The 14,702-nt window shown below is 42.3% G+C and overlaps 1 protein-coding gene across 1 annotated transcript in view; it reads right to left on the bottom strand.

The window, feature by feature from the left end:
- The window catches only part of SMYD3 (SET and MYND domain containing 3), a 442,190-nt gene extending 429,634 nt beyond the window's left edge, over positions 1-12,556 (bottom strand). The window contains exon 1 of the mRNA XM_049830859.1: positions 12,362-12,556. Within this exon, the coding sequence (XP_049686816.1) occupies positions 12,362-12,525 (164 nt within the window). The 5' untranslated portion in view covers positions 12,526-12,556. The remainder of the gene's footprint in view (positions 1-12,361) is intronic.
- Positions 12,557-14,702: the final 2,146 nt, after the last annotated feature.

Genomic DNA, 14,702 nt, shown 5'->3' with positions numbered 1-14,702 from the left:
CAGTCAGCATACTTTTCAGTAGAAAGGTGAGTCCAGTAAAGCAACCCCAACCCAAATTTCCACAAAGTCTTTAGAGGTCTAATTGTTTTGCATACAATGCTCAGCATGTCCCAACTCCTTATTTCATTAGAAATCTAATTTAAGTAGTTTTGACTTAACAGAACACATAATAAGGCACTAACCATATAAAATAGTGTAATTCAATCAAAATGCCTGCCAAAGCGACAAAGGCTATTAAGTGGCAGGAAAACCCACACATGAGCAATATACAGACTGACTGCACATCTAATAAAATACTAGTTATCTATTAGAAGTAGCAAGATTAACTTGTTTCAGTAACTGGGTTGCTAAATAGGAGCCTTTATAACTCTCCTGCTATTGTTATGCCTGACCTGTCATTCTTTTTAGTGCTCATCAGCACAATTCATCTACTGTCTCAGCCACAGAAAGGGACATTCTTAGAGTAAGAGATACTATTCTGTGCTTATTTTGGGGACTAAAACCAAAACTACTGTCTACAAAAAAAACCCCAACGTAATTCTGTAGTAGATTTTATGAAAGATAAAATACATTTCATTGCTATATCTGTTTTACACCTGATGTCATATATATATCTTGTGTCAATTACTGCATAGGCTCTTTTTTTCATGGAGCAAAAACTTCAGATAAATCTATCATCACATGTTGAGTTTCACAGAGTATTTCAAGAAAATGTTTCCACAGCTATTGCATCTGTTGTACTGCAATATCAACTAATAAGATGGTTTTAATACAAGTGGATGTACAAAGTTGTAAATGACTGAGTAGCCAGTTTCATTTGCTAAAACAGCATAGACACTTATGAACCTAAATCTCTGAACTGGTTTTCTGTAACATTTCAATGTTTCTTTTTAATCTTCTGGTCTGGTTTTGCTTCTTCAGAAATCTGGACTAAGATACTTTCAACAGCTAAAGGACTTGGAGTCAACACACCATAGAAATCAAAGCAAGCTACACAAAGTACAGATTCACATCAATACTCGCCCAATGCTTAGGCTATCTGGATCCAGAGTTTGATCAAAAAAAATCTCTTTTTTTTTTTTTCCCAGAGGAAATTAAACTGCAGCGCACTAGCCTGGTACAAACCTTTCTCATCCCATACAGCATTCAATAAAGATACCTAGCACAATAATCTGCAAAGTGATTCTTGAATTTACTCCTCACACAGAAAAATTGCATAGAAATGGAGGAGGTAAAATTTGTGAGATACACTTTTATACACAGCAAGCGTTCCTCAGCACACCACTTACCTCAGAAGGAGCTGCAAGCTCTATTTCTGTGAAGGAAAATAGCATCCAGGCCACAGCAAGACAAAGAAGAGAGGCTATAGTTTGTCTTTTCAGGGAGAAGTAGTACTTTAAAAAAACAAAAAAAAACCAAAACCCAAGACAGCACTCCAGTTTGAACCTTTATGTTAAAGTGAACTGCTTTCAAGCTTTTCTTGACAAATAAATAAAAACGAGTTTCTGGCCTTTGAGAAGCTTGAAATACACTGAACAAAGATTTTACATAGGAAACATACACCGTTTATTTCATGCTTAACATTTCCTGAGACAAATCTTTCCTGTTTGAGGGCAATGCCTCACCAAACATCTTGTCTCAATTTCTCTCCCACTATTCTACCATGATCTTTCCCACTACCAAGTATGCCACCACCACAGAAATTGTCTTTTCAGGTCACTAGCACACGCTTCTAGAAGTTGAATGAGACATTTGAACTGAACTGTATGAATAAGCCATATCCATTTGAAATGTAAGAAAGGGCCTATAGTTGATAACAGTGTTTTTACTCCCTCTTCTTTCTCAGTGGTGATCTTTTGTTCCTTTTCTGCACTTTTCCATCACAACCGCTCCTAATTACACCCTCCTTAGAAGTCCTTCTCAACACACTTGGTGGCTTTTTTCCTTTGAATGCTGAAGCCTGATTGCACAGGTAGTGCACAAACCCTACGTGAATGCCCGGGCAAGCCCTCCCCAGTGAAGCCAAAAGTTGTATTTCCTGCCTATTGACTGCAGGATCAGGTGCTCTGATACTCAAAGGCCAAGAAGATAGTTTACATGAAAAAAAAATATTCAGTCTTTAATTTCACTTAAGCTTGAGCAATCAAGCTAATAGCAGAACAAGCCCTGAGCTGAAGGCAGCTAGTAGCTAAGATGATAAACAGGAAAGCTAAATACTGCATGAACAGGGGATTACCGCTTGAGTTAGCATAGGACTTACTCACCGGTGTTCAACCAATTGTGCCACTTGGTGCCAACCCTACAGTCATTGGGATGCCCTTGGGAGAGTCAAAACTTTACCTTAATCTCTAAGTAAAATCTCCCATTCGGTCACAGGGGCACACTGTAAGAATTACGATTGCAGGAATTAAGTACAGAACCTGAAATAAGTAAAATCACTGACAAAAATGAAGTCAGAAAAGTCAAGACACTCCTATGTAACGAAGACATCAGCCAAAAAGAAAATATTTTCTCTGTGGTAAGAAACAACTGAAAATGTCTGCATTGTTTCTTCTACTAAATTGAAGCTTATGGTAGAAAATGCTTCTGTGGAAGTAAAATATGGCAGAAACATGGCTAGGTAAAGAAATGAAGCTGGGACCTGATTGCCCAGGACTCATTCAGGCTACAAGGTGGATAAAATCCTCCTCCACACTAACAAGACAGTCGGTCCTGCACTCCTGAAAGTCCTGCTTCTCCTCAAGACACCCATAAGGTATCATTTTTAGCTACAGCAGACTAAAGGCTAGCTACTACCAGAAGGCAGAGCCCTGACTGTCTAACCTTGGCACATCCCTTCAACGGCCACTTCAGCTCTTCTCTCCCCCCAGTAATATTTTTGATTCAAGGACACTAAAAAATTTTTATATTTTGGTAAAGTATGTTTTCTGCCAATTTATCATAGGTCAGATAAGCAACAAAGCTGCCAAATAAGAAGCAGAAAGAGCATGCAGGAAGGAGAAGAAGGACTCGGGGAGTGGTAAGAATACCTACCCTTTCAGCAGCTCATAGCCGGCACATCAGTTAGGTTGTCACACAGATCCATACCCCATTTCAAAACATGAATAGGTGGAGACACATGCCAAAAATTCTATAAGCCTCACCTATGTAACTTTGAATAATTCAAAACAGCTGTTACAACTGGTTCTGAAGACCACTGTAGATTCTTCAAGGGAAAACAGCAACATCCCATACACCTTACAGCCAAAAGCACATAGGGGCTTTTGAGTACAGCCACAATGAAGCAACCACTAACAGTTTATGAATTCCAATGCCTATGGACAAGATGACATTAACAGTTCTTAAAGAATTTAAACAATAAATTCCCTAATGCAGTGTAAAACTTTCAGCAACTTACACAAATTAAAAACTTTCTCGGGAGATATCTGAAACTAATTGTGTCATTACATACTACATTAGCTAGAAGTTACCCATATTTTAATCGCTTAATGTTTTCCCTCGTAGTGCTAATTTTAATTTTATACTTGCACAATTACAATTCACCCTAAGAAAATGAATACTAAAGATAATCCAATTCACAAACTTATTTTCATGGCTTTATCATTTACCACAAGCAAAGAATATTCATGCAGAACATATTTTAAAACATTAATGTTATGGGCTGCACTATGCAGAAAAGAAATATAGTATCAGGTACGGATTGCAGATACATAGTAAAGCCTAAATTCAGAAGTATTTACAAGATCACTACAAATTAAATTGTCTTGTCAAGCTGTGTCTGACAACAATTTTTTATATAATACCTTTCAAATTACAGAGACTATAAGCATGGAAATTGTAAACACAAAATCGCAACACAGTAAGACCTTTAGGGACTTCTAAAGTATGGCTAAACTTAAATTTTCATTTTCCATAAATGACAGATGCAACAATAAACACTTGACCTGGGAGAATTTATTTTTAACAATGCCCTCTCTTTTCTATTTCTTCTATTATTAACAGGGGCAAAGCCAGGTTGGCAGAAGAAAGCATTAACAGCAGCCTTGAAATGGCAAGGCAGGGGAGGAAGGGAAGAAGGAGGTGGGCAAGGACCCACACCTTGCCTAAAGCAAGGCCAGAGCATCCAAAGCAGTAAGGAGGCATGGAGCGAGGACTGAAAAACTGTGCAATGGGAAGGAGAGGGTTTACAGCAAACAGAACCTGAATTATATTCCCAAAACAAATCTCCAAGAGAAAGAAACAGTCAGTCGAGGAAAACACCTACCAAGGGATATTCCCAACAGCAAACTGGAATCTCCTAAATGGTGCTGTGAGAGAGGCAAACCAAATCAACAGGCAGGCCAGGACAACTTAATATGAATGCTATCCTGAATGCCAGAGCTTCCTCCTTCCCCACCTTCAACCTGACTGTGAGCAGAAAGAAAGGGAAATGGAGTCTGTAAGTGTAATTTGTACCACAGGCTTTATTCCTCTAGACAAGAAAGTTCAGGGCCTTCTCTGGAGAAGATACTGCAGGATACCTCAATCAATAGTCTATTCACTCTCTCTTGCAGAAGATTCTCCTGCAGCATGGGTTAGCAGCCTGGAAGTCACTTCTCCTATGGCTCCAGCTGGCACAAGGACAGAAAAAAGTATTTCTATACTGCTCTTTGTAAGGTTGCTTCAACATTCACTATCACAGTAAGAAGATATGGGGGAGGGAGAGTATCTTCTTAGGAAAATGTGTTTTTTAGGCTATTAGTCATTCAGCTACAGATAGAAACATTTCTGTTGGTGGTGGTGTGTGATTTCTCAGGTCTTGGGAAACATTCTCACACATCTACATGGAACCTGAAATTCTGATAGCTCATGACTCACACACAATTTTGTTTCACATTCTTTGCCCTTACTTGACACAAAATCAGATATAATAAAAGAGAGGAGAGCACTGTAGTTGCACTCCTAACTGATTAGTCAGAAACGCTACATCAAGTTATTGCATATAATTCCCAGGATTATCCTACCTTGGAAGCGCAGAAACATACCCGCTCCTAATAGTCACAGTGTTTTCACACTGCGATTACCACTAATCAGATATAATTTGTTTATATTCCTCTACTTCATATGAGTTTATGCATCTTGAAAACTACTGGAAATCTGTCCAGAACTTTCACTGTCACTGAAAGGACATAAAATACACCATACTTCTCACATCTTAAAAACATTATTGCCAACAAACTCATGGCACCAAGTCATGCTGACCAACTTTAATTCATCTATGTGATAAGTCTAAGAATCATTTTTTTATATGTAAGTTTAAGGAATTTTAAAACCCTTGTTATTCCAGTCTATTAACATTCACGGAAATACAACAGTCTACAAAAGAAAAAAAAAGTTTTTTATACAAGCAAACTATGAAATGGGGATATTGTTTTATATCTAAAATATATAGCTATAATATTTAACAATCTTCATTGATGAGAACTGATAGAAAATTAACAGTCAAAGAATGTACCATCAAATATAATTTTCCACATTCCAGTATTCCTGTAGAACAAAATACAAGTACACCAGGAACACCTAGAGCAACAAAATTTATGTTTTTAAGAAGCTAGCACAGCTATCTCTATATCAGCCAGCAACAGAAGTATTTTTCAGACATAAATGAAGAGCTAGTATAGATTTTATAGCCTCATGCATTACTGGAAGTCTCATACATGCTAAACTTCTATCCGAGTAAGGAAAGAGCATCCCTTAGCTCACACCTCCTAGTCACCTAGCAGAGCTGGAAGCAGCAGAACCCAAGCACTGTGCTAATGGAGACACTCTCTTTGGCATTTAAGGAAGCATCTTAGGTTTGCTAGTGAATGACAGCACCTTCATGAAGAAATCCTCATTGCTACAGAGCCAAAATAATGAGCTCCTCTCCTCTCTTGACCTCCCAGTTTTGGGGTGAAAGAGGTACACTTAGAGGGTTAAGGGCTAGCTGTCCTTAGGCACATCTGCAGTAGACCAAGCCAGGGTCACAGTGGTATGAAGGATCACGCAATCACAACTATCCCCCTTGTCACTATCTTTCTGAATCAAACGCTGCTTCTCTCTACTTAAAATATTCCACACCGTGGTTATAACTTAATGGTACTTTTGTACTTCAGGATGCCATTAACCTAGACACTCCATACCTTAACAACGGCATGCCAACTTTCATGATTATGATAAAAGTATAATGTAATAATAATAAAAAAAAATAAAAATAAACCAGCAGCTAATTTAAGAGTGTGTCTGTGCTGAAGGCACAGTACTGAATCCACAGTCCTGAATGTAAAGGTGTGTCTATTTGGCTGTTTTTAAACCAGGTGAAGTAGAGCAAGGAGCACTTATCTGTTTTTAGCACTTTGCCCAACTATTTACCAAATTCTTGGTTGTATTTCCCATACTGCAGTAGTGTCTGCTGCCGTGGCTAGCTTACCAACAGTCCTAACTTAGATGTTTTTCCTCTCTCTAGATATGTTTACGAAAGTTGCAGTCATACAAAACATATCCATACTTTCTCTTATTCCATTAACCGAGTCTGAACCTCTGACCCTACCCAAACAAGAAACACTTAGGTCTTTTATTTCACAGTCTATATATAACATTGTACATTACCTATTCTCATTCACTTTTCTTAAGTGTCTCCTTCCATTAAAGGCATAAGTGGTATAGCATTTGGAAATAGGCTAGTGTTACCTCTTTTTCCTACTTTCTGTGAGACACAGACCCTAGAAAGTCTGTTTGCTTGTTCCCAAGCATTAACCAGGACTTAAGTTTCCTTGCAGTGGATTCTTGTAAATACAACTCATGAGAAATGTTCTGTAAAAAGCAAACAAACACCAAAGGCATAACTGACTTTCACCCTCATTTTGACTCCTATTCTGTAACAGATTGAGTATATTTTCAATTCAAAATCTGAATGTCAAACCAAGCAGTGCCATCACTACCATGTACCTTGCAAGAAACTCAATCAGCAGGGATTAATGGCTGATAGAATATCGAATACACAGAGGAAGAGAACTGCCAAGCACCAAGATGCCAACTCTGCATTCGCTTATCAGACAAAGAACATCTTTAAAAGCCATGTAAAGATTTAACAAGCTGAGCAAACTAAGCAACACCACCAGATACAACAGACAGCCTGATAAATCAGCATGTGCAAGCAAACTTTGCAATGTTAATTTGTCCTACATTAAAAGTCAGTACTGGTTTAGGATTATTTTGTTAAATTGAGAAGTAACTGACTATATCCAGATTTTAACAGAACATCCGATCAACTACATAAAAGCAAATTCTAATAAACCATAGAATTAAAAATAAAGTAATATTAAAAATAGTACCAGTTAATGGCAGAAAAAGAGGTCAAATAAGTCTTTTCCTTTAAACTTAAAATTTTGCGTAAAGTTGAAAATATCAATATTTTCTGACCTATTCTGATATCATCTATAATCTCATATAACATTAACAGCAGAACTCTAATCATATAGGCAACTCCAATGTTTGCAGTACTTCGCTTTTTTAAGGAAATTAAAAAATTCAAAGTGCAAGCCTGGCGTCTGACCCTGGAATAACTACTATAATCAAGAATAAGATCATTAATCACCTGGATGAATAAAATCTACAAGGATAGAGCAAGCACAGCTCCCATGAAAGGACAGCCTACTTCTCTAACTTGCCTGAGTTCTACTGAGGGTGTCAACACACATATCAATAAAGGGGACCCACTGAATATAATACAATAGTGGAAAGACTAAATTAAGCTAAATTGCCAGGGACTGGAAGAAAGGTCATTTCATGGCCCGATGGCCAGGTAAAGGATAGAGAAGAAGAAAAAATAAGGCATAATAGTCACTTTCCAGAACAGACAGAGATGATGGAAGCCTCTGGGGATCACTGGCAATTAGCTTTATTCACCATCTTTATTGATGCCCAGCAGAATGGCAAATCGAGTGAAATCCCCTAAGTTTGTAAATGAAACAGCTTTCTTTACCCCCTCAATCCTGCTACATAAATCTGTACCAATCTGTACTGCCACTGACCCCACATTAAAGAGATATTAAAGCATGGAAGAAGCCATACAGAAAATTTTTAGTTAATGAGAGGAAGAATCTTTTCTGTTGCTTTCCCCAGTAAGTTGTTGGAAGAAGATGCTGACCATTCAATTCGTGAGACTTCCATAAAAGTACAAAGAGCATATTTTCAGCAAGGCACTGACCCTAACACTACAGATACTCTTTTGCAAAGAATATACCATCATGCAACACAATGTCATGTGTTCTCTCAAGACACTGCTTCCATAGAAATACACACTGTCAACAAACACTTTACTTCTTTATCAAAATTTATATTTCCAAGCAAATCTTTACAATGTATCCTACTTCAGGACAGTTTGTTTTTTTTAATTGCTAAATTTTAATTCAAAACAGCTACCCTATCTCATTAAATCAGCTATAGCAGAATATTTTAGCCCAACCTATAAAAAACCCCATGAACCTATTCATTACAAAATACAGGATTATCTCTGAAATAAGAAGAAATCACAAAAAGGGAGGCAGTTACCAAAATCTGCCATCTGGTCTACATACAACATAGACCTAGTAAAACTGACCAAAAATTTTAATTTCACTATACAAATAGTACCAACAGCCCAGTGTATTGGGTTTGCATGGCAAGGTTTTGGTAGCCGGGGGGGCTACAGGGGTGGCTTCTTAAGACGCTGCTGGAAGCTTCCTCTATGTCCAATACAGCCAATGCCAGCCGGCTCTAAGATGGACCCGCTGCCAGCCAACGCTGAGCCAATCAGCAATAGTGGCAACACCTCTGTGATAACATATTTAAGAAGGAAAAAAAGTTGCAGGGCACACAGAAATGGCAGCCAGAGAGCGGAGTGAGAACATGTAAGAGAAAAAACTCTGCAGACACCAAGGTCAGTGACAAAGGAGGGGCAGGAGGTGCTCCAGGCACCGGAGCAGAGATTCCCCTGCAGCCCATGGGGAAGACCCTGGTGAGGCAGGCTGTCCTCCCCCAGCCCATGGAGGTCCACGGTGGAGCAGATATCCACCTGCAGCCCATGGAGGACCCCACACCAGAGCAGGTGGGTGCCCAAAGGAGGCTGTGACCTCGTGGGAAGCCCACACTGGAGCAGGCTCCTGGCAGGACCTGCGGATCTGTGGAAAGAGGAGACCATGGAGCAAGTTTTCTAGCAGGACTTGTGACCCTGTGGGGGACCCATGCTGGAGCCGTCTGTGCCTGAACGACTGCAGCCTGTGGAAGGGACCCACGCTGGAGCAGTCTGTGAAGAACTGCAGCCCATGGGAAGCACCCATGCTGGAGTTCGTGGAGGACTGTCTCCCATGGGAGGGACCCCACACTGGAACAGGGGAAGAGTGTGAGGAGTCCTGCCCCTGAGGAGGATGAAGCGGCAGAGACAACGTGTGATGAACTGACCATAACCCCCACTCCCCGTCCCCCTGCGCCGCTGGGGGCGCGTGTAGGTAGAGAATCCAGGAGTGAAGCTATGCCCAGGAAGAAGGGAGGGGTGGAGGGAAGGTGTTTTGAGATTTGGGTTTATTTCTCATTACCCTACTATGGTTGATTGGCAATAAATTATGTTAATTTTCCCCGAGTCTGGTTTGCCCATGATGGTAATTGGTTGAACGATCTCTCCGTATCCTTATCTCGACCCACAAGCCCTTTGTTATATTTTCTCTCCCTTGTCCAGCTGACAGGTGGGGAGTGATAGAACTGCTTTGGTGGGCACCTGATGTCCAGCCAGGGTCAACCCACCACACCCAGTAAGGTAAGGAAGGGATGTTAGTCTTTCTACTGATAAATGCACTAACTATATATACACATAAACACTTCAGTATTTTAAATCCACAATAATATTCACTTTAACTGAGATAAAACTAAGCAGAACTACTGCACTAGCCAAGCTTTCCTCTCTGAACCAAAGCAGCAAACTCTGCCCCCAACAGCCACTCTTACCCTGTTTGGCTACCTCAGACCCTCGCTGTTAAGGACTCAGCCAAGGTCACAGAGTAAGTCAGCACTACAGCGACTCTGTGACCCCAAATCTTGGTGAGAACATGCTGCTTCTCAGCCAGCAGTCCAGAAATAAGATATTCTGCACATCATTACCCATCTTCTGGCTTACCCAGCCAAAAGCTGCATCCAACAGCATTTACTACTACAAGCTGGGAGACAAAAGTATAGAATTACACTTCACAGTATAAAGCCTCAAACATTAATTTTATGTAATAAGATTGCTAAAATGCTAAATCAATGTCAAGCACAAGACCCTTTTTTTTTTTATCTTCTTAATTTGTGTTCCTGTACTGCCACCTAAAGATCAGAGTGAAAAACGGGAACAGCAGCAGACAATGTGACATCTGTAGTCCTGGAAATGAACAATAATGGTTTTTCTGATACCTGGCTTTGAACAAAGATGACACTGTGCATTAAATGAAAACCAGGTTCACGAAACAGTTTGATTCCACATCCACATCCCACTTCAGCAGTACTTCACCGTTTTTCTAATTTCCATACATTAAAAAAAGAGATCTATGTACAGATATATGGTATCACTCACTAAGTTAAAGTCTGTTGAATAAGAAGCATCTGCCTTTAATTAGATGAATAAAAAAGAAGTCAGCTTGGATAGTCTTGATCTATAAACTGTCTAGCCACAGTACATTTTGCAACAGAAGCTAGATTGGTCGAAAATTATTTTTAACTTCCTTATTTGACTTTTTTAGTTTAGCTGATATCACTATTTAGAAAAAAGACAAGCTTTCACAAATGCATAACCTTTCATGATCTATCAGTTGGTAACATCATTATCTTTCCCAGCAAACCTTGCCTGGTTACACTTCTATATCCAAACACTTCAGATTCATTTTCATTCCACCTGTTGCTGCACTCAGCCTGTCTTCTGAAGTCTGCAGTCTCTCATGACTTAAAGTTGAAAAAGTACAGGCAGTTGCTACCCCAAAGGACTCTGATGTCACAAGTCAGACTTCACAGATATTATTAGCTAAAAATCTTTTTTTGGTTGTGTTTTGCTTTAGTTTGGTTTGGGTTTTTTAATATGCTGACGTTAGATGCAAGTGTGACCTGGAACACTGTCAAATTTTTCTCTGTGAAAACGAAAATCACATTATAATTTCTTTGAACAGAAACTGAGATGCCTTGGAAGGGCATGAAGCAAAACACTGGGAATGTTTCAATAAAAAAAACCCATCAAATACTTCCAAAAAGTAAAACAAAAAGGCAAAGGCTAGCAGTACTGAATTGTCTCTCTTCTTCAAGTTTTGGTAATTATACATGGTTTTGGGCTACCTACCAATACATTTCAGGTATTAATATACAGATCTCCTACAAACAGGTCTATTACAATCTGTCCTGCTGGAAAATTGGTAAGGGATAGGAAACAATTTTGGTTTTGTTGTTGGTCTGGTTGTTTTTTTAAACAAACACAGAAAGCTACTGCAGGTTTGTCAGTTCTTACTTGCAAGGATTTGGGGAAAGAAGGCAGGCATGTACTCAGCGCGTGTCTCAAAAACATGTGCTCCTTACACAGGATAAATTCGCGCAGGGGACAGTGAACTCAACCACCTCACGGAGCCTCTTTCAGGAAGGCCGGTGCCTAACGGTGTTGTCACCCCTACGAGGGCCCAGGGCAGAGCGTCACGCTCACAGTCACACGCGTGGTCTCCTTGCGGGACTACAGCGGATGAGAACTCCATCCTCATCAAAACAGGCAATTCTGAGCAGGACGGCGGCAGTCACACAGGCCTCGACACGGCCCCTTACTCCACCACGGCCGCCGGCCAGGTCAGGCCTTCGTCCCCCGAAGCGACAAGACACCCGGCGGCGTCGTGCCGCTCCCGCCCCCGCCCGCCTGAGGAAGGCCTCGGAGCGGAAGCTGCCGCCTCCAGCCACCGGCCAGCCCGGCGCGATAAAGGCCGCCGAGCACCGGCCCAGCACGCGGCCACCTCCGGCGCTGCCGCCTCTTGCCGCCCACAGCGGGCAGCTGGCCCAGGAAACCTCGGCCCGAGCTCCCCGCGCCCGGGAGAGACGCCCTGCCAGAAAAGCCTTTTTAAAAAAGGCCCTCAAAAAGAAGAGCGGCAGGAAGCGGCAAGTCCCGCTCCTCAGACCGCCCGCCCCGGCGGCACACGGCCGCCGACACCCGGCAAAGACACCCCCCGCCCCAGGAGAGAGGGACCTCCCGCTCCTCCGCGACCCCCGGCCGGCGGCACGGCGCTGCTCCGCCTCAGCGGAAGGGGCGGCGCTGGCCGGGCGGGGCCGGCGGGAGCGGCGGCTGCGGCGTCCCCCCTCCCGCCGGTACCTGCGCAGGCAGCGCTCGCACACGCCGCCCAGCTGCTCCTTGGTGACGACGTAGGCGAAGGGCTCGGCGCGGTAGAGCAGCTCGCCGGGCCGCACCCGCCGGCGGGAGCGGAGGCCGCTGCCCTTCCCCGGGCTCGCGAACCGCTCCAGCGCTGCCGGCTCCATCCGCCCGCACGCGCCGCCACAGAGAGAGCGCAGGGCCGCCCCGCCCGCGGCCACGTGACGCGGCGCAGCCGCCGCCATCTTAGCTGAGGGCCGGGGCCGGCCCGGCGGCGGGCGGGGGGTGGCTTGCCTTGTTCCTCAGGGGCTTAGCGGACGTTTTCAGTTTTCCTGCCCGAAGCCAGATCTCTCGCCTGTACTGAGAGGCCAAGGGGCAGAGGGTAGCCTTTTGCCTGAAGGGGGGTAAGGGGCGGGGGTTTAATAATACATTTCCATTAACCCGGCACCCTGTGATGCTGACCGAAGTGGTTATCGGTGTTTCTATGGCCAATTACAAATAGGGAGTATGTTGGGTTTTTTTTCAGTTACTTTGTGACTTTGTGGGCTGGTTGGTTTGATTTTAAATGGAATGAGGCAGAGAGAAGATGTCTCATCATAAATATTGTTAACCACGAGGCTGGGGACCTTTATACACAGCAGCTGCTGCAGTCCAGCCTCAGAAGAAATCTGAAGTGAGAGGAAGTTCCGGCTGCCACATTAGCCTTGTCCAGCACCATTACTACTTCATTTCCACACTGACCCAGCCTCAACACTGACATGGAATAAATTCCGTATGAAAATGAAAGTAGCATGAGGACACGTGGAGGTTGCATCCTTCAGGGGACCACAAGAAACTAGAAAGCCTCTCGAGCTGGGCAGCTGATGCACACGAACGCAGCAAGTCCACTGCATCCTTCAATGTACCGCAGAGGGAAAATTGCACTCATTTTGTACTGCAACCCAAGAGTTTGTCAGCGACTTTTCTTCACTGATGCAACATTGAAACTAGCATAGAAAAGTCAGATCTCAGGCAGGGGCTTCATTGTATGTAAACCTATTCATTGCAGAAGATGATACACCTTTCAGTTTGTGAGAAATGCACTCACACTGAATTTCATTAATTTTACAAGTTTATTATAGAACAAAGGGAAACAGCACTGGGCACATGGTCAAAACTAGAGGCGCACCGGTTATATCCCAACTCGCTTTTTTATACACTGTGTTTGTGGTGTTTCAAAGGGGTTACTTTAATAATTTCAGGTATCTATTAAACATAACTCCACCCCAGACCGCCCCCCCCCCCCTTGCGCATGTCTCTTGTGGTTCGGAGGGGCCTTCGGGGATCTGCAAGGGATGAAGTCAGTAGTCTTCCTCTGGCTGCACTTTTCACCCTGTCGTTTTCCTTTAGTCACACTTTTCAATATCTTCACATTAAACTTATGTTTTTTCTTTGTTCTTGTCGTATCTTTCATGTCAAATAATCTTTGACCCCCAAAATGCTGTTCTCATGCTAACAAATCACTCCTTATCCTCCTACTTGTGTTCTCAGTTTTACTTGTCCTTGAGTCCATATGTCTGGTTTTCTGTGTTTTCACAAATCTATCTACACATCCTTTAATTACTTGAGTTACAGGATGTCTTATCAGAAGAAACTACATATTCTGCTTGTGCCCATTTATTGCCTACAAACTATAAAATACAATTGATGTCTGGGATATATTAACTACATATTTCCCGTATTAACTACATATTAGTTAAGGCCTAATTTAGTGGCAGTGAGGCAAACATCCTTTCAGGACGTAGCTTGTGCAGTAGTTAGGCAAATTTCAGTGGTCTCGTTTCGCAAAAGCCAATATACATTTCACAAGTTCATCATCTTGATCAAAATATTAAACAGTTTGGTTCACAAAGGAAGTGATACAGTAATGATTCTGTCAAAAAACATCCCAAAACAGGACATTTTACTTATGAGCTAGCATCTAGGCATATATCTGGATCTCGCTGAATATGAGGTATGGCTGGGCCAGGAGCGGCTCGGCACCCAAGCTCTGGCAGTGTGTATCACTGGGAACATGCCCCATAAACCAGCTGCTTTTTGCCAGAGCCATCAGTTAGAGGCACCAGATAAACGGCAGGGGAAGAGCAAAACACTTGCATGATTAACTAAGAGCACCACTCTGAAATGGTGATGCTCAAAGCCCATGAGATGGTAAGTGTTTTCTATATGGGTCTACATAGCTTTCATTCATTTATGAGATTACACACGTGATGCAGGCTAAATGTCCTAAACTGCAGATAGACTTAGTCTGGTTTTCCGTATTATGCCTTAGAGGGAGTTAGGGCTTGTGTTTTAGAAAGGAGTG

Source organism: Accipiter gentilis, chromosome 28 (assembly GCF_929443795.1).
Source record: "Accipiter gentilis chromosome 28, bAccGen1.1, whole genome shotgun sequence".
Classification (NCBI taxonomy): Eukaryota; Metazoa; Chordata; class Aves; order Accipitriformes; family Accipitridae; genus Astur; species Astur gentilis.
This window is presented reverse-complemented; position numbering and strand designations above follow the sequence as displayed.